Genomic DNA, 20,286 nt, shown 5'->3' on the forward strand with positions numbered 1-20,286 from the left:
AAGGTGCAAATTTGCTAGTCTGTGAAGACCCGTGAAGTCTGTTGTGAACACATGAAATCCTTGTCTCTAAATTGAATGGATTTGATTGATAGACAACTTGGTAGATAAGGAATTAACACTCAAAGAGTTGGGATCTTCAAGATCCCTTCCAACCCAAACCATTCTATAATCATATGAATGGGAACTACAGACCAGTCAGTCTCACCTCTGTGCCTGCAAAATCTTGGAGCAGATTCTCCTGGAAGGCATACTTAAGGCACATGAAAAACAATGAGATGGTTGGTGATAGCTAGCATGGCTTCACTAAGGGGAAATCCTGCCTGACCAATTTGGTGGCCTTCTATGATGGGGCTATGGAACTGATAGACAGGGGTAGAGCAGTTGACGTCATCTACCTGGACTTCTGCAAAGCATTCAACACTGTTCCACACGACATCCTTGTCTCTAAATTGGAGAGACATCAATTTGATGGATGGACCACTCGGTGGATAAGGAACTGGCTGGATGGCTGCATGCAAAGAGCTGTGGTCAAGGGCTCAATGTCCGGCTGGAGACCAGTAACGAGTGGTGTCACTCAGGGATTGGTGTTGGGACCTGTCTTGTTCAACGTCATTGTCGGTGACATGGACAGTGGGATTGAGTGCGCCCTCAGCAAGTTTGCCGATGACACCAAGCTGTGTGGTTCGGTTGATACGCTGGAGGGAAGGAATGCCATCCAGAGGGACCTTGACACGCTTGTGAGGTGGGCTGATGCCAACCTCGTGAAGCTTAACCATGCCAAGTGCAAGGTCCTACACTGGGGTCAGAGCAATCCCAGGCACAGCTACAGGTTGGGCAGAGAAGAGATTCAGAGCAGCCCTGCAGAGAAGGACTTGGGGGTGTTGGTCGGTGAGAAGATGAACATGAGCCGGCTTCAGTGTGCGCTCGCAGCCCAGAAAGCCAACCGTATCCTGGGCTGCATCAAAAGGAACATGACCAGCAGGTTGAAGGAGGTGATCCGGCGCCTCTACTCTGCTCTTGTGAGACCTCACCTGGAGTATTGTGTGCGGTTCTGGTGTCCTCAGCATAAAAAGGGCATGGAACTGTTAGAACAAGTCCAGAGGAGGGCCATGAGGATGATCAGGGGACTGGAGCACCTCCCGTATGAAGACAGGCTGAGAAAGTTGGGGCTGTTCAGCCTGGAGAAGAGAAGGCTGCATGGAGACCTCATAGCAGCCTTCCAGTATCTGAAGGGGGCCTATAAGGATGCTGGGGAAGGACTCTTCATTAGGGACTGTAGTGATAGGACAAGGGGTAATGGGTTCAAACTTAAACAGGAGAAGTTTATATTGGATATAAGGAAGAAGTTCTTTACTGTGAGGGTTGTGAGGCACTGGAATGGGTTGCCCAGGGAAGTTGTGAATGCTCCATCCCTGTAGGTGTTCAAGGCCAGGTTGGATGAAGCCTTGAGTGAAATGGTTTAGTGGGAGGTGTCCCTGCCCATGGCAGGGGGTTTGGAACTAGATGATCTCCTTTCCAACCCTAACTATTCTATGATGATTCTATGAGTGCTGTGTAACACATTTATGTAGAGATTTAGAGTGTAGTTAGAAAAAGATGGTGTTATTTCTAGACTCCATTTTCTACTGTTCTTCTTGCCAGTAATTAATACCACAGCCCTATAACTATTTGTACATATATCACATTCTCAAGAATGTGATTTTTCAAAATGGCCCACTCACCTCTGCTGTCATTATGCTTAGTGTGAATCTTATTATTTGCAATAATAGTCATCACAGAACGCTTTTCATTCTTTATTCCATTGGTGTTCTATCACCTGAACGATAGCCAGTGTCTTTATTTACTTTCCTCTCCCCCCATATTCCCATTTCTATTCTGAAATCTAGATGTAGACACTGCCCCCCCTCAGCAGTCATGTATGATATTTTCAATGATATCTCTGTCTTCTTCTCTCGCCTATGTGATCTTTGTCATTGTGCAATGAGATGTCACTAGTTCTGCTGTTATGAATTTGCTATGTGGAGAGATGCAAGCTGCCTATTTTGGATGCATGTTTTATTGACAGTCTTGGTAGGACAAGGCTAAACTGGAGGAAAAAAAGCAGCATTGAAACATAATGCACAGGCTTAGTGAGGCCTTTATGTTCTTTATTTCTGAGGAGAGATTTGAGCAGAGAAGGTGGTTGTGATTTTCTGGGAACAGAGATGCAGGAGGAAGACTGGAGAGTCCCAGATTCAAATCACATTGATGCAGTATGGAGCTTATTAGAAGATCTGAGTACAAGACATATTGTAAACATATTTAATTGCAGGATGGCATAATAGCTGTGGAGAATCCTTTCTACAGAGCTTGTTTCTTTTGTCTAGATGGAATCCTCTGTAGGAATTATTTATCCAGAGACCCATTTAGGACAAGCAATACAATTGCTTTCCAGAGAAGTTCCTTTAATATTCAAGACCCCTTCACACACTTTATGAGAGTGGCTTAACCTCTTACTGCTACCAGTGTGTGACATTAATCGCAAACGTGGTTAGTTCATTCCTGAGTTTTTGCAAATCACTTCAGAAAAATGTGCATCAAAATTTCAGGCCCTGCTCACCTTCTTGTAGCTCACATGTCTGTCTGGGCATGCAAACCTTTTGTGAGGAAACAGTGCTTCTCATGAACAGCTTAGAAGAGAGAATCTGAACACCTAATGGTTCCTCTGTCTTACAAAATAGCATGGGCTATTAAGCCTGAGTGTGTAAGTACCTATCCCATTATAGTGGCATACCTGCAGGGGGATAGCAGAAGTGACACAGGACTAATGAAAGACTTACTGTCTTCTGGAGTGGCAACCAAAATATCTTTGGTGGTTTTAAAGTGCATTAGATGCAGTGAAGCAGCTGATTTGGTTACCTGTGACAAAATAAGTAACAAGGGCTGAATTTGGTTACCAGACTGTAGATAACCAGTGCTATTTATTTCAGAAGCCTTAGGTTGCTTGAGGCACCCAGAGAGAGCGACAGATACAATAGATCAGGTTTTACACCTCATAACCCTATGCAGATGGCACGTGTTCTTCTGGAGCTGAATGTAGACGCCAGGTGAGATACTGTGTATTAAATGGCACTAGATAACTTCATGTAAGCAACTAACTTGCGGCCAATGGTGTGTGATTTAGCTGGAAGAAAGGGTACCTAAAACTAAAAGTTTACATAAAAATCACACAAATTTACCACTTCACATGAGGTGTAAAGCATGCTTGAATGGATGGATGGCTTTCTGCACCTGCAGCTCAGCTTTCCGGTTACAGAATTATCATACAGATTTTTTTTCTACTCTCAGCATGATTTCAGACTTTTTTATGGACACCATTAGGATGTGGAAAAAGTATACATGGTTTGCTTGTATTGCCTTACTTTTTTCTGCTTCAGCACTTATTATATTGGCTTGAGCAGTGTCCATGCCACATCACAGAGAGATGAGCTTAAAAAAATTGTGATAATTTGCTGCCACTAGTATGGGATGACTGTCTCTGACAGGGGTGACTGTAAGGTGTACAGATAATGGAAGGCGCTAAAGGGAAGTCTACCTTAAACAGGAGGGGTGGAGGCAAGACAAGAGAGCAATACTTTAAGAACAAGCTATAGTAAATAAGGCTCTTTGCAGAGAAGCAATGCCTGTTGGATTGGTTCAAACTGTCATAAAAATATCACAGCCTTTTTCTTGAGTGAGGGAGGAATTTGGATTCAGGCTGTGATGTGTGTGAGCAGATGCACGAGATACCTCCTTCTAAGTATCCACCAGAACTAGAAAATTTGAATTACAGAACTTACCTTTCTCTAAACACAGCCCATTCAGTGAACGTTTAAGTCTTTTAGGATGGAAGTTGATGTGAGACTTCCTGAAGTTTCCTTCCTGATGGTATCTAGAAGCAAACGAATGAGGAGGAAGAGGAATTTTGGCTCAGTAGCATAAACCCCTGAATTCATCTGGGTGAAATATTCTATTTACAACAAAAGAGAAAGATGTGTAGTAGTGAAGATGGCTTCATGGTGTCACTGTGATAATTTCAGTTCTTGGACTAGAAGGAGAATCTTAAGGCTGTGAAAAGCAGATTGGGTTGTATGAGCTCCTTGGGAAGAGCTGGGGGATGGTTGTACAGACCCAAACCTCCTTTAGCTCCTGCTCAGTACTGCTGTGATGCCATTCAATACCAGATTAGGACAAGGTAAGGTGGAAAGCGTGCAGTCTCATAGGCAGCCTTAAATATGTCTTGATACACAAGATATGTGTGGGTTTTGTTGCTCTTTCCAAGTTTTGGAAGAAGTATTGTACCTGAACAGGCAGGCACTAACTGCAGCTGCTCCCAGAAGGTGTGGGGGAAAGTAAAATAAAACCTGCTTGTAAACTGAAATGAGAAACTTAACATGAAAAATTGCTGTATGTGTGGTTAATTTGCTTTTACCCATAATGATGGTAATTATATCACCAAAGTAATTACCTCTATTTTGTCTTTATCCTGTATTTGATTTTCATACTTTCATCAGACAGCTATTCTCACTTAAAGAATATCACTGAACATATTGATTGTTCCTTCTAAGTAGCTGTTTCAAATATATCAGAATTTCTTCTCTGAGATTTTTCAGATAAATACTGATTCTAGTCAATTTGCTTAAATTCATTCTATATTACTTTAGACTTTGTCTTAATGAATCCAGTACATTTATGTAAAAAAACCAAAACCAGTTTTAAATATGTTATTTAAAAAATTTTACCAAGCTATTTCTAAACCAAACTAATATGCTAGGAAATTAAATTATTCCCAACGCAAAGTACAAATGGTACAAGTGACATTACAGAAACTTTTAAATTGATTAATACAAAATACTGAAGCTATTGTCTGCTACTCTGCAGTTGGACTATTTTGTGATGTGCATTTACAAAGCAACAAGAGTGAGAGTCACTATGTTGGTATGTTGATTGTAGCATAGCTTGTTCCTAATTAATTAAAATTGTTGAGGGACAATATATTGCTTCAGCCAAGAATTTTCCCAAAGAAAGGACTTAATTTCTGTGAAAATTTGCTTACAGATTAAACAGTTCTCTTAAAAATGGGTGTAGGACTAAGTAAATGTATGTATAATCAAACTTTCACCTACCAGTTTGAAGAAAAAAAGGCTGTTTGCTGTGTGACACACCACCACATTACATTTAGTCTAGACAGCAAAGCTGGCAGTGGTAGTGTCTAGCAGGCTGCAAATATAGGGACAACTTTTTCTATTATTGCATATATTTACAGGCAATAAAGTCAACCTATAGTAATGAAATATATATATTTTTTAACATCTTTGAGTGATGTGAAGATCTCTGAAAACACTCAACTACAGAACTGATTATTTCAAAAACTCTTCTCACAATTTAGAGGTGCCAGATACATGTGAAAGAAATGAATGTTTAACTACTGACCCTTTGAAATCAGCCAGCCTTCTCTTTGCTGCAGTGTTGCATTGCTAGCAGGGCACAGGAGGTGATCAGTGCTGGTGAGGCCGCATCTGGAGCACTGTGTCTGGTTTGGGGCTCCCCAGTACAAGAGAGACACAGACACACTGGAAAACCCAGCAAAGAGCCACAAAGAAGATGATGAGGGAACTGGAGCATGTCTTGCATGAGGAAAGGCTGAGAGAGCTGTTACTGTTCAGCCTGGAGAAGTGAAAGCTCAGGGGGAATCTCATCAATGTGTATAAATATCTGAAGGGAAGACGTCAACAAGGACAAAGCCAGGCTCTTCTCAGTGATGTCTGGTGGCAGGACCAGAGGCAATGAGCTGTATTCTTTCATCTGGTGTAATGCTTATCAGCTAAAGGTAAAACTGAACAAGTTAAAATATTAATATTCAGTTTAAGGTCTAGTCTGTATGAATGAAGATACATGATGCTTTTGTAGTACACTGCCTCCAAGTACTTGCTTGGCATCTTGAATTTCCTTAAGGCTGAGACAAGGACTGACTGCAGGATGTGTAGATCAGCATGATTATTGCTGTGTTGTGCAGAAGATAGATGCTGCTACTTTCTTCCTTCAGATTTGGGTCTTGCAGATGGAGGTGCTCTCATAGTACTATCACATCAAGCTGCACATCTCTTGGACAACTGCCTATCGCCTGGCAGAACTCTTCTGTGCTCATCAAGCTGTCTCAGTGATGTAACGTAAACCCCATTTCTGGAGTGTCACTCTCCCTTATTTAAAGAATGTAGTTGCCCATGTTAGGACTGAACCCTAGAACAATACACCCAATGTTGTATGCCTTAGTCATCCAAAATTCAGGGAAAAACACTACATAAGTTGCAAACACGTAATATACATGTATGATGTGTGTATATATATTATGTTGTGTACATGCCTGTAAAAGGTGAACTTTAATTATGATCCATATAAATTGCATTATTGCTATACGAGAAATATGTTATACTATTTAGGATGCCTTTAGAACCAGATTTACTGAACCTATAATTTTATGAAATTCTTTGTTTAGATTATCACCTTCAAAATGTAGTATGTGTAAGAGGAGGATTTTGTTACTATATAATCTCATGCTTTTCACTGAAAAATCTAATGCAAAACATTCTTATGGACATATTTTTATTAAACATGAAATATAACACATCTGTCTGTTTTCAGCAGTTCTTAGATCAAATTTTGTCTTTTTCCCTACAGATTAAAAAACCTGTCTACTTAAGCTACATCAGTACATAGGCTACAGGACACTTCTCAAAATGAAGATTTTAGCCCTAAATTTGCACAAATTACAATATCTTTTAGTCTTTTATTTTGATGTGTCAAAATTGAATCAACAATATGATTTCTGAGAGGAGAAAGATGAAACAAGAAAAGACAACTCTTCATAAAGGAATAAGGCCACTGTGGCTAACTCTGTGCTACCAGAGTCAATACAGTAGTCAATTTGAATTTCCTAGTTGTCTTGAGGTTTGAAGTTGGTTCCACTAAGGCAAACACATTTTTGCGTGTCCAGAATGACCGGATGTCTGACTGGAAGACCAGTCCTTTTGGATGGGCCTTTCAGATCACCTTACTCCAGAGCCAGGTGACTCAGAGTATCAGACACCTCTGCAGTGACTTGTGCTGATGTACTAGCTGGTATAATGTTCAGGTAAATATCATACTGTTGGTCCATGCCCAGGTAACTGTCACTCATGAGATACAATGTGTAGATACACCTAAAATATAAAAGCAGAATCATTAGTTTAGAAATTAGGTCTTGTCTAGTTGGAAAAGATAGTAAGTAAGGAAACTTATTTGGTAAATTTGTCATACTTTCCAGGGGTTTCTGGTGTATAAAAAGCAACAGAAACAGTATTTCGATTTCTGACATATCCAGTTCTTTTCAGGGCAATAAGTTCTTTTTTATCGACTTCTCCTAATATCAAAAACCATCCTTCATCTTTAACTTTGGGGAATCGAGGAGCCACTGCTTTACTGTCCTGCTTTCCCTGTTGGGGAAAAGAAATAACTTAGTAGAAGCAGAAATCACCATCCCACAATGCCATTCTTTGAATAAAAATACCTCAAAGCCACATGGCCGTGAATTGTTATGTAAGACTCTAATTTAGGCAGACTAAGATATTTATTTCCATTTTTTTTTTTTTATTATTTAAAAATAAATAAATAGATAAAATAAAATCACAGTCCAGAGAAAAAAACAGAATCGAGATACTATTCCACTTATTTTGTAAGCTGTTAAAACTTGAATGGAAATACTGCTCCCTTTTTGTAGTTTTATCTAATATATTCCAAATACTATTCTCTGCAGAAGGGTTAATTGTAAATGTTAGTGTCTTTAAATAAAGCTAAACAGTATTGTTCAAGATTAATATAAATACAAAACCAGCACTTGGAGTCTTTATTTGAGGTTGATATAGCAAAATGAAAGATTATCTCAGTGATTCTTTAAGACAGTGACTTTACTTCTGCAAGCTGAAGATGTAATAATGCACACTCTATCAGTATTCATTTGGTGTTCTGTAGATGAAAAGGTTTTACTGAAGATTTATACAGAAGAAAAAGCATCACAGAAGCAATGGAAAAGAAAAGAAAAAGAAACAGTTTGATCCAGCTGTTTTTTACAAAAGAGGGATCAAATTCCAGGAGAGGTTTATAAAACAGTGATGACTCGTGAAATGCTCCTGCTTCCTTCTTTTCTGTGGCTTCTGGTTAGGAAGAGTCTCTGTCACTAACTTGCACAGCAAATGGAATGACTTATGGAGGAGCTTTGATACCTTTTCTTCCTACAAATGATAAAGTCTTCCCTCAAAGCTATGGTGAACCTGCTGCAGTCAGGACAAGTCATCTTTTGGGAAGAAGAGTACTTTAAAATATAATTATTTAACTAATGTAAATTAACTCCAGGATTTACAACCGAACATATCTCTGTTACTATTTTTACCAAAATGAAGTTATTGTAAGAGTCTCACAACTAACATCAAAACTGTTCTCTGCCTGTATCTTGAACTCTTCTTTGCACCTTAAAAATGCTGGTAATTATCATTCTTAGTTGTTTGAAATATTAGAAAAATTAATTAGCAATATTATAATCATCGTGGTCCATACCACTCACGGTATGTGAATAAAACCTGTAAGTCTATGAGTCAGTGATAGCTACAGTGATGGCAGTGCCCAAGTTGAAGGGAGGAAGCATGGTCATAATGGGTACAGGGAGTTACTGCTGTGAGGGGCAGAGCAGCTGGGAACCTGCCGCTGATGCTTCTGGCTGGGCACATGCTGGGCCCAGTGAGGTGACCAGCCACAGAGGAAGTGGGATGTGCTTCAGCTTAGGCCAGGAGAAGAATTGCATGTCGAAGTTGTTGTAGGAGCTGTTCAAAAAAGCTTCATGTGTAAAATATGAAGAAAATATCCTCAGTAAAGGCCTGAGGATGTGTTACGAGTAGGAACATGTTTACAGACAGGGCCTGGTATGCAATTTGGAAGTACATGGGGATGTAATAGGGAAGCTTATACACTGGCTTGGGGAAGCAGGATATGCAAGCGTATGAGGGGGAGAGGGGCTGGCGAGTACTAAAATACTGCCTGTGAAGTTATCATCTCTACTGTCACTGCTTACAGAAATTACCCAAAGAAATTATGAGTTTCTGGTTTGTAAAAAATAATGAGTTTTTTCTTTGGCTTGAATTGGCCTAGGATTTTACCTTAAGGGTCTATTTCCTATCCTATTGCAACCTGAAAAACCACTTGCTTCATTGCTAACCCAGAAAACGCTTTGAAAGTGTTCATAATTTACATAAGATTTAAACCTTAAACCTCCCTGTTATGCCGTATAAAGCATTATTGATAACATAAATGGGTTATTGGAGACTTGTGCTTTTGGGAAGGAAATGATAAATTCATGTACCTGATACCCCATCTGGGTTCTCTGCAGATTTATTTGGAGCACATACTCTTGATCAGCATGCAATTTGATCCATCTTTTGTCATCTCTTGTGTCTGTTGTCAAAGAAGGAACAGGCACTTCGTTCTGTGGTTGAGCTGGGTCATCCCAGCAGCCCTTAATGCTCAGGCTGACGTTTAGAATTGGCAAACGGCACAGGAAATTCCAAGCCTGTAGAAAAAACAGATCTCGAGGGATTACAAGACAATCTAGACAATCATTGTCACTGTAACAATAACAATTCAATGTGCAGTCTATGTATTTATTCTACATTAATAATATTTTATTATGATCTACTTGAAGATGTCCCTGCTCATTTGCAGGGGTGTTGGACTAGATGACCTTTGAAGGTCCCTGCTGACCCAAACTATTCTGATTCTCTATATTAGACTATCATACAGAATTGTACAACTCTCAGTCACAGGCTTAAAATACTTTTTATTAACCTCTTATTCTACTTTAATCCAAGCAAATAAAGCAAACGTGAAACTCCTCAAGCACATTACACATGCCCCACTAGTATTACTGACGTCTGAACACAGGAAAAAATCCTTACCACTCCCGATTAAAGCAATTTTTTCCCTATAAGCCACTTAAAAACTAGTATAATTAAGTTTTAAATTAAACTTTCATAACATAATCCATACAGAACAAGTCACTGCAGTGCTAATTAGCAATGGGCAAACCTCAGAGAGTTCAGGGGATCAGTTCAGATAATTAACCAAAAGTTCAACCACATATCCAAAAGTTATACCTAACTTTTTTTTTTTTTTAAGGTTTTCTTGCATTGCTCTTCACAAACTTTCCTTCTTACAGTCCTCCTGAGGAGCCTTAGTTCTCTGTGAACTGCAACAGCCCCTCAATTTTCTCTCATCCTTGTACAGAGAACTGTTGTTAAAGGCTTACAATATGTGTAGCTGAACATGACACTCTCCTCAGTCTTAAAGAGGCACCCTGAAAAAGCAGCCCTATGGATCTCTCATTTTGGTCTCCATCAGACAAGGAAAAGCAGCTCTAAGAAGCTGTGACAAAAATGGAAGGAAGTAACACAGCTTGCATTTGCTAAAAAGAAAATCATCATATTCCCTCAATGAAATCTGTAGGAAGAAGAAACGGAAAAATCCATTGTGGAATGAAGGCAGTGATTTGTGGCCTGAAAAAGACTGATGAGACTGGCAATGGAAGAAAAAAAAACCTAAAAGAATGAGAACCACCCTCTGCCCTGCCCTCCTTCCCCTCCACCCCCAAAACAAAATAGGAACCAGCACTTCATTTGTGTTTTCAAACAACACATGAAAAGCTAGAGGGTGGGAAAGAGAAGAAGGAAAGAAGAATATTGATCCTAGTAGAGCCAGCAGATACCAAAATGGGAACTTGTGGGAAGGAGGAGAGTCAGCATAGCTGCATGGGCAATACTGCATAGAACAGAAATATTTTATCTGGAAAAGGACTAAAGTATATTTTATTTTTCATGTATTGGTTTGACTATCTGCTGCCATCCCTCTTTATGACACCCTCCCCACCAGCTAGCTGTTCGCCTCTCACCCCTGATACCTTGGTACTGCCATGCTGTGATTGTGCAGCTAGATGGATCAGCTTGCTAACCATTCTGGTGACAACAGACAGCATGATTTTAGGCCAGTTTAAAGCTGACTGTGGAAGCATATTCGCTAATCCTGTGAGTACTCTGAATAAGCATGGACTTTCAGTGCCACTGAAAGAAGTGGTCCAGCCTCCCTCCCTGCTGGCACAAGCATCGCGTCACCAATTGGCTATAGGCCATTTTGACTGTCGGAGAGAGGGCTGACACGACCCCTCCCCTTCTCATCCCCTGATGCTTGTTCCTACCTCCTCGCCTGAATCAGCCACGGCATTTGTGCAGCTCTGCAATGAGCCGGGTCAGGAGAGGTGAAAATGGCACAAGGGGGGGGCAGGACTGCCCATTTCAGCTGCAGCACAGACTTACGTTGGATTAAACGTTACCAGAGCCTGGCTGAAATAAATGAGAAATCTGATTTAGGGTAAACCTTAATCTCTCTCTCTCTTCTGACTTCTGTGCTGCATGAGCAGCTGTGTCTGTTCAATGGTGAAAGTGGGGAGGGCCACCTGTGAGCACCCAGGAGCTGCAGTGTAAAGCAAGGGATATCGAGGAATGAATTGTACTGATGCTCTTAATGCAGAAAGGATGGGAAAACTGTAACAGAAAATAAACAGCTAGAACGTTAAGGGAAAAGATACTCCTCTTTGTTCCAGCTCTGAACAGGGTTAAAAAAGGCAGCACCTTGAAGAAGAAAAAGAAGAAAAAACACTGCAGGCATTCTTAATTAATTAGTTGTTGCCAGGATTTTGTTACATTTAACGCAGAAGATGCTACTGAAATCACCTCCAGCACATCACACTGGATGAAACAACTTGAGCAGTAACACCTTAACTGGCAAATGATTTTATGCTTGATGTAAAGGTTTTAAAGATGAAGCTGACTTGAGGAACTGTACAGACCTGCTGCTTGAGGCTCTCCATGCACCAAAGCAGTGTCCTTCTGCTGTGTTCAGTGGAGGCACCTTAATACATGCCAACTCAATGATCGTACCTTCAGTAACACTTTAGATATCATCTACCTGAAAACCTGTTATGTGCACTACCTCAGAGGACAAGGCCTGTTACAATTATGGTAGAATAAAGTTTAGTTTCAGCAGATGTCATAATGTATTCAATCCTTTGGTGGTGTCACCTGTCTCTCTGTTGAAGACTATGGCTTGGTCTGGTTTATACCATACAACCCCAATTGTATCAACCCCCAATTTGTCAAAGGTTGTCATGTTCTCATGTAGCTTTTACAGGGCAAACAAAGCAAGTCTGAGTGACTTTCTAAATGGACAAAAGGTAGTTGTAATATTTGAATTGGTCATTAACAGTTGGACTTGATTATCTTGAAGGTCTTTTCCAACCTCACCAATTCTGTGATTCTCCAGGCCTTGTGTATTTGAAAATTAAAGGCAAAGTTAGTACTGCTTGATCATTGCTACAGTATGGATGTCAGGCTGCCTTTTTGTCATCATTCATAGTGATGATATTTTTATTGAGGAAGAAAGTCAAGTAGTAGCAGCTGAAAATGAAAAAGAAGGTTATAGGAACACAGGTACTTCCAGAGTAAAAGCAGCTGATACTAGAGCATGGATAATATATAATTTTATTCAGTCCTGAGGTTTCTTTTTTCTCTTTCAATAATATAAGCACCAGCTTAGTATTTTACGAGGTGCCTAGTGCCTAATGCCTAAGTGACTTGGAAACTGAGATTTGTTAAAGAAATATGAGTCAGAATGAATCACTGAAACAAACACGGAGTTTAGGCCAAAAATCAGACTCACAGTCTAAATAGTTTTTGAATTTAGGCTGTCAGCTTTAAAGCCCTGCTGACTTCCAATGAGGTTTAGGATGTTAGCTAACTTTTGGAAAATTAAACTCAGGCTCCAACATTACTTAGTAATTTCTCGACAATTTTACTGTATTTATTTATTTTTTTTTTTGTATAGGATGACACAAGCATACACTATCTCCTTTTACATATATCAACATGCCCAATGTGTGCATGTACATTTATACTACATATATATTTACCTACCAAACCCATAGATAAAAATCATAATCACATGAGAAGTTCTTCATGAACTTTTAGTAATGTCATTAGCATTTTTGCCAATAATCTATCTCCCCAGGATTTAGACTAATATTCCAAGTCCATGAGCAGCTTCAAGAGCTGCTATTTAAAAATTATCAATCTGCTTAAAAGACATTTTCTTCTTTCCCAATGTAAAATTTCTTCCTTTTTCTGTCTGCCTCAAATTTATATGTAAAGCTCAAGCTGTTTTTTTTTTCCAGTTTCATGCTGGTAACAGGCTTAAGGTATAGGTTCTATACACTGTAAGAAGCAGAACTTTCGTTAGGAAAAGAATGGTTTTGGCAATTTAGTAGTGTATGCTTACCACTTTATTTGACTTTTTTCATGTCTGGTGTCAGAACACTAGGCTTAAATTCCGTAATCTTATATTATTTCTTTACAGAAAAAATATATATATAATAAAGATGCATTCTTTACTGAATAATTTTTTCCCTTTGTTGGCCCCTGTCTATGTGCTCATTGAAAGCCTTTATGTAGGAAAACACTCAACAGAAAAACTCAGTATGAAGTTTAATTCTGTGCAAAGTATTACAATATTTTTTTTTATTTTATTCTTTCTTTCTTCTAACCTGTCCCCACCCCCCCCAAACCTTAAAGAATATAAAACACTGGTATAAAGGTTTCACATTTGCTATGACCCGCATAATACAGTCATGGCTTTGCTATACCCAATATGGCCATTCCCAACTCATGGAAATGAAACTTTCTCCTTCTATGCTGCTAAGATATTATGTTTTCCCCTCTTATATGCATCTGTATTTACAAACACAGATATATAGAGGCATAGAGTCATTCACAGTGTGAACATATACATCACATACACACAAGCTATTTTTGAAGAAACTGCTAAGACATTTCAATACCAGCCAAACATATTTATCTGAGGATTAATCTTCATCTATTGAATCAGACGAGAACACTGCCATGCATACAATTATTTAATTAGCAGCCAAATCCTCTGCCAGTCAGCAGCCGTTCCAGGCATACTGATGGGGCAGTAGATGCAAATCTCACAGTAGTACTGCTTTTTCTCATTACTACTGCAATTAGCACTTAAATTGATGCTTTAAACATACTAATTTCTGGAATAATTCAGGATTTGTATGTTACCTGGGATCGCCTCACTGCAGAGACGACAGCAGATTGCTACGCAAATTGAAGCACTTTTGAGCCAAATAACCATCATCATATCAGACAGAGCCAATTTGCATTTGCTTTTAAAGATAACGGAATGGCAATTTATGCAAATAAATTAAGTAAGTTTACTTCTGAGTTCTCCCTGAACTAATTATAACAATGTTCTAATTTTTTATCACATCCAAAAGTTGGACTGCAACCAATTTGTATTATGTTAAAAATCTGTTGTTAAAGGAAGCCTTTTTTTGATGTCAATACATTTTCTTAATTCAAAATTTTGATGTTAATTTAGTTACAAATGCAGATGTCTGTTATAGACATTTAAGTACTTTTCTTCTTGTTTGCATACCACTGAAAGGTTTAACTGAAGCTGAACAAACACTGGACATATTGCTGTCCTTTAAAATATACAAATAAAAACCATTTGAAGTATAGCTTTTTAAGTTTTCATCTTTCGTACATTTATTTTAAATCAATGGGATTAACTGTCTATGGACTATTGCTGTCCTTTCCTGGGAACGACTTTAAAATCAAACTGAAAATGAGACTCTAGCAGCCTCAACATTTTGGAATAGTATTTTTTTCTTCCCTCTGTGAAGTGTGAAATTTTCATCTCCTTTTTTCTCTTTCAAGCAGAAAATGAGTGCTGGATCTTCTACTAAGGGTGTTCTTGGGAAAAAACAGTGTTTGACAGACCACTTCAGAAAAAAGCTATGGTGGCATTTGCAATGCATGTATTCCTAGTACACACCTGACTATGGAAAGATGGATAACATTCAGCAGATTGAATGACCTAGAGAAGCATCCTTAGAGCAAAGAGATGTGGTACTATCAGCCATAAACCAGGCTCTGTTACTGGTTAGCAGGAAAGAAGTGAGAATAATATTAAGAAAACAGACAGAGAAGAACCTTTGTAAAGCTAGCCAGTACCTTGAAATTAAAGCAACAAATGTGCTGCACTTTATATGGAACGTCCTATGATATTTGCTGAAGGGGAGAGTATTTCTTTTCCCAACTACTCTTCCTTTCCAGTCACATTGATAATGACCACAGATAGAGAGTATTACCTGTGAAATGTGGGCTGTTTGCAATTCACCATCCACAATGGAAGCAAAAACATGCTCTTTTCCTTCACAGGCAGCCATTAGTTCAGGAAGACACTCAATAGGTCCTTGGTAACCTCCACGCACGCTCTTCCTTTTGCCTTGGCTCCACTTCCTGATGGAGACAGCAGAACATATGCCCAGGGAGGGAATGCAAACATTTGTTTTCAGTTGTTTTGGTGGTAAAAATTGATACTAGTTTCTGTTATTAAATGCTGGTCATTTATTTTTCAGTAGCATTAATTACTGCACCATCTAGGCATCTATAGAGCTTAGCATTACCTCTGATACTAGGATGGATACTAATATATTTTTAGTGGATTAAAATAAAGAGATAATTAATATACAGGGTTAGATTTATTCATACTTGGAACCCTTCCAGTGATCTCTTGTTGATTTGTCTGGAATCATGATTCTCAAAATAATCTGTGGGGGTTAATTAATCAATGAATATTGAAAAGAGAAATAGAAACTCCATTTGGGAAAGCACCACCATGAAAGAACAAGTTCTGCTTCTGGTGCATTAACGAACATTCTCAGGCACAACAGTGACATTCAAACACAATCAGCAGTCAGTAGTAGAATGAGACTGCAAACTTAGGAATGCTTAGAAGTATTACATACCGAAAAAGGTAGAGGTGTTGTAGCTCTATATTGGGCAAAGTAAGCAGGGAAGAGTTGTGTATCCATCTACCCTGAACCACCATCTGCACCAGATTGGTTATATTCAGAGCAGTCACCAACCAGCCATGGTGCGCTGCGACATCCAACATTGCCTAACGAAAGAAGAAGACATAAAATACAAATAAGAGAATGAAAGGATAATTGTGTACCTGGTTCATACAAGTAAGAGCATTTATTTAATATTTAATGCACAGGAATTTCTAGGCCTTCAACATAGGAATTTACTTCAACCTCTACTGGTGTCAGTTGGCAACTTTTGGATTAACCTTGAAAAAAGATGGACTAAATACTGTGTCATCATCATCAACTTTTACCCTTCAGAAAGTAATTTACACCATGCTGTTGGGGTGAGAGCAGAAAGTGGGATCTTTTCCTTACAAATAATCTCTCTCTTACATAATCCAACTCAGAATGAAAGGAATAAATCTCGAAGTTTATTGGAAAGGAAGAGGTTAAAATTAACTGCAGTATCGGTTTATATTTTGACAGGAGAGCTTTGCCAGAATTGCAAAATTATTCAAAAATCTTTGAATTATTTAAGAACAACAACAGCAACATATTTGCATTTGTTCAAAAATTAATACTAATGTCACTTACCAGTAGCAGTTATTTTTCCCATTTTAACTTCAGGACTTAAAAATATTTCTTGCATCAGACTGGATAAAACCACTAAAATTTAGCTTAATGAGCACTTTTTAGGTTTTGTTCAACACTGACACCTAACTTGAAATCTTGAAGAAAAATGACAAAATAGCTAATAGTCTACATAGGGTGAGTAACAGCAGTCAGGAAAACCATGGATTTCATCCTTTGCATTGTAAACAGTTGACAGTCTTGAGAGTGATGGATGCTTGGCTGTCTCTCCTTTCCTCTCTATCCTGAACTGGAAAAGCTTTCCCAAAGTACATTAAAAACCCATGCAAGCAAAAATCCCTTATCCAGCAATATCTCACACTTTAAAGTGTTAACGATCATCTTGCCTTCCATATCTCGCTTCTGCTCCTTTTCTACTTGCTACGCTTTTGAGAATACAAGTAAAAAGGACACTCTAAATATCACTAGCATAAAGAGCCAAATCTGCAAAATTCATTATGGATTGTGCACTGTGAGTGGCCCTACTGACATGAAAAAACTGTTATACCTGCTTTTTTCCCTGACTTGACTTAAATTCTGTTTGGTTTGTCTGAAAAAGAATGTAAGAGTTCTTCCAAAGGAGAAAGGAACAAAGATGAGCTTTTAGTTTCAACATTCTGTTTTAATAGTAAATGCACTTATTTGAATATATAGTATACTTTTCATCCTATGTTAATACAATTATTATGATTTATAGAAGCATTTCAGCTAGTGAAGAAAATTATGCTATTAATATGTTAGTTGTCTTGCTTAATACCACTGTTGTGGTTGTCTTGTTTAATACCATTATGTTAACAATTATGTGTGGGTCTTAATTTTACAACACTCTAATTTAGTAGAAAGTCATGTATTTAAAAGTGGTTTGCCAAGTAGGAAATGTGGAGTTTGATTAAAATACTACAAAACATTCTTTTAAGAAAGAAACGAGAGTCTGGTATATTGAACAGTTTCAGCACTTTAAATACCATCTTCTTGGTATTAGGAGAGTTGTAGTTTGATTTTAGGACTAGACGTAAGAGGTTTTCATGGTTTTTCTTTTAAAGACAAATGATATTGTTTGGTAATTCCTTAGACAGCAGATACCTGCATCATTTTAACTTATTTTCCAGCCACTAGTGTAATGAGGGGAAGCTGTCTATGTAAGTCTTCACATTTAATCAAATGTTTTACAAACAAAAGGCAGCATTTACTTAAGGCAAACTAAACAGTGAAATCTTCTTTAAACAAAGGAGTTGTTTACACACGCAGAGCTATTTCAATTAAATTACACTGATTCTGGAGAAATACTGAGTTTAAAGACACAATTTAGTTTCAGTCCTGGCCAGTCACGCAGTTTATTTTAGCAGTTTACAATGCAATTTCAACAGGTTTTATTCCAGGTCGGTGTGATAAGATCAGTGACACTTAGAAAACTATTTAAAGCATTACCCTGTATTACATTGATGTTGTCTCATTTCTCATGAATTGTGGATAAAGTGCCTTTCAGGTAATAAAGATGTAGATTAAACATTGCACTTGTCATTTTTGAAGGAAGAGCCACAGCACCCTGAAACACACTAATAACATTCCTAATGACCCTAGAAATAGGACCTCACAGCACAACGCTGATGGTTTTCTGTCTTCTCACTCAGCTTGCCAAGGTCACTTCCAGGTATGATTATTGTACTGAATAGAAAATAAAATTATGTTAGAAATCACATTTGAAAGGAGCCGCTTCATAGCCTGTGGATTTATGTGTTGGTTCACACGAGTTTTAGTCAGATAAAGAGGGAATTATTCTCAGCATGTACCAGACTGAAGTCTGTCCTTTAAACTCACAGGGCAAGTCACTCTTTGCCTGCTTCCACGTTTTAAAACATATTGAAACTTACATATATGGTACAGTCCATGTTGCTGAGACAGTATAGTACATCTCTCTTATTCACTCCCTCATTGTTATTTCCTTTCTGCTTTTCTGACATAGCCTGAAACATCATGCTCCTCAGTGAGAGTGCTGTATATACATGAAGAATAATGGCTGCAGAGATACCCTGTTCTTTTCCACAAGGAGCAAGAAGAATACAGTAAGCTGTGGTTTTAGTCAGCATGAAGCAGTGGTATTTTCATAAAATGCTTGTGAGGATACACACGTAACACTGTTTTCATTGTTTACTTTCTTTTTTCTTTTTTTTTTTTTTTTAAATCTATTCCCCTACCCCCACCCTTTTAAACAGAGGTTTGAAAAGGGGAAAGGAAGAGAGAAGACGTAAGAGAAAGATAAATCTAAAACAAGCTATACACTGAAATTAACTGGAGGATCCTTTCACATAGAAAATCTCCTGGAAATTGATAGAGGCCTACAGATAGATATCCCGTAGGGAGTAAGGAAAGCCTGTGTGTGTGAGATACTATGTTCCACATTGTTATAATGAATCCACATAGCAAATCCTCTTTTCCTCCTTATTTTCTGCTTCTTCACCCATAGAATTTATTCACAGCATCTCTATCTGGATGTGAAATCCAAGACATGACATTGTGAAAAAGTCAGAACAATGGTAAAGTTGGCTTGTTTCATCTGCTGCCTTGGAAACCTGCACTTTAATTTTCCTCTAAGTGTAAAACACAGATGCTTGATACTCAAATGGTTATTGAAATTTCTATAAATACTCAAGGTAACAAATTGAGCAATTCCCCAGTCTCAAAATTAGCTATAGAAAATGTAGGAACTACATGAAAAAAAATATATAAGAGACAAAGGAAAAAAAGAAGTATTTAAAATTTACAATATCCAATGAATAACATTTAGTTTCTCTAGCTTATCCAGCTGCTACTTGTTTGGTCTGTTGCTGTTGCTTTTAAGTACAAACCAGAATAATTTTGTAGAAATTTGTGGCTTCTTAACTTTAACTCCTGCTTGGCAAAGAAGTAAGTAGTTTCTAAATATCTTATAGCTGTAAGATTGAAACTGATTAAGAATATTATTCTTAACTGAGAAATGGCACTAATTGGTTATCTGCCTTTCTCGCCTCAGAATTTCATGCCAACACAAGATAATTTCATCACAGAAAAAAAATAAGAGGGCAGTGAGTGCAACAAGTAAACCAACAAATTCTAAAGATGCTTTTACTTACAGAAAAAAAATACAATTTTTTTTTGTAAATTGATAAGTAAAACAAGAACCCACAAAAAAAAACCAAACGAACCAAAAAGTCCTAAGCCCACCACTTTTTAAACTAAAGTAGAAAAGATGGGATAAATAGATGGAGTCAAAGGAAGTACTGCTTCTTACAATGAAAATTATGTTTTCCATCATCTTATACGGGCCTCTTCATGCACTTAGCAGAATAAAAGCAGAGGCCTATACTGAGGTGGGTTTTAATGAAAGAATCAGGCATTAGCTTTTAAAAGCCTTTCAAGTGTCATACTTGGACAACAACAAATTAATAATACCAATTAGTGACACGTCCTTTAACATTTTGTCTGTTGCTATCAAAAATAGCTTGTCTTGTACCAACATGGGTAACCAACAAGCTATAAACCATGGCAGGGGTAGGACAAAATGCTGATGCTCAGTAACTGTCAGGTATGGCAAAAAATTAAATATTGTTGGTATTCAGAAGTGAATGTCA

The 20,286-nt window shown here is 38.1% G+C and overlaps 1 protein-coding gene and 1 long non-coding RNA gene across 4 annotated transcripts in view; both read right to left on the reverse strand.

Annotated features, from left to right (window-relative positions):
* Window positions 1-2,130: 2,130 nt before the first annotated feature.
* On the reverse strand, window positions 2,131-4,554 carry LOC134158494 (uncharacterized). 2 transcript variants are annotated; one of them, XR_009962796.1, is made up of 3 exons: window positions 3,819-4,554; window positions 2,774-2,898; window positions 2,131-2,273 (listed from the first exon to the last, which is right to left on the reverse strand). It is a non-coding gene; the product is annotated as an uncharacterized LOC134158494 (long non-coding RNA). The 2 variants fall into 2 exon arrangements; XR_009962797.1 differs by having other exon boundaries at window positions 2,131-2,376.
* A 2,050-nt stretch (window positions 4,555-6,604) lies between these two features.
* Window positions 6,605-20,286, reverse strand: part of ASCC3 (activating signal cointegrator 1 complex subunit 3) — a 280,041-nt gene continuing 266,359 nt past the window's right edge. For both annotated transcript variants that reach the window (XM_062608480.1, XM_062608481.1), the window contains 5 exons: window positions 15,986-16,137; window positions 15,326-15,476; window positions 9,407-9,613; window positions 7,315-7,490; window positions 6,605-7,217 (listed from right to left, as the gene is read on the reverse strand). In XM_062608480.1, coding sequence (XP_062464464.1) covers window positions 7,070-7,217; window positions 7,315-7,490; window positions 9,407-9,613; window positions 15,326-15,476; window positions 15,986-16,137 — 834 coding nt within the window. In that variant the 3' untranslated portion in view covers window positions 6,605-7,069. The remainder of the gene's footprint in view (window positions 7,218-7,314; window positions 7,491-9,406; window positions 9,614-15,325; window positions 15,477-15,985; window positions 16,138-20,286) is intronic.

This window comes from Pezoporus occidentalis, unplaced genomic scaffold (assembly GCF_034315485.1).
Source record: "Pezoporus occidentalis ecotype Australia unplaced genomic scaffold, CSIRO_AGI_Poc_V1 ctg13, whole genome shotgun sequence".
Lineage (NCBI taxonomy): Eukaryota > Metazoa > Chordata > Aves > Psittaciformes > Psittacidae > Pezoporus > Pezoporus occidentalis.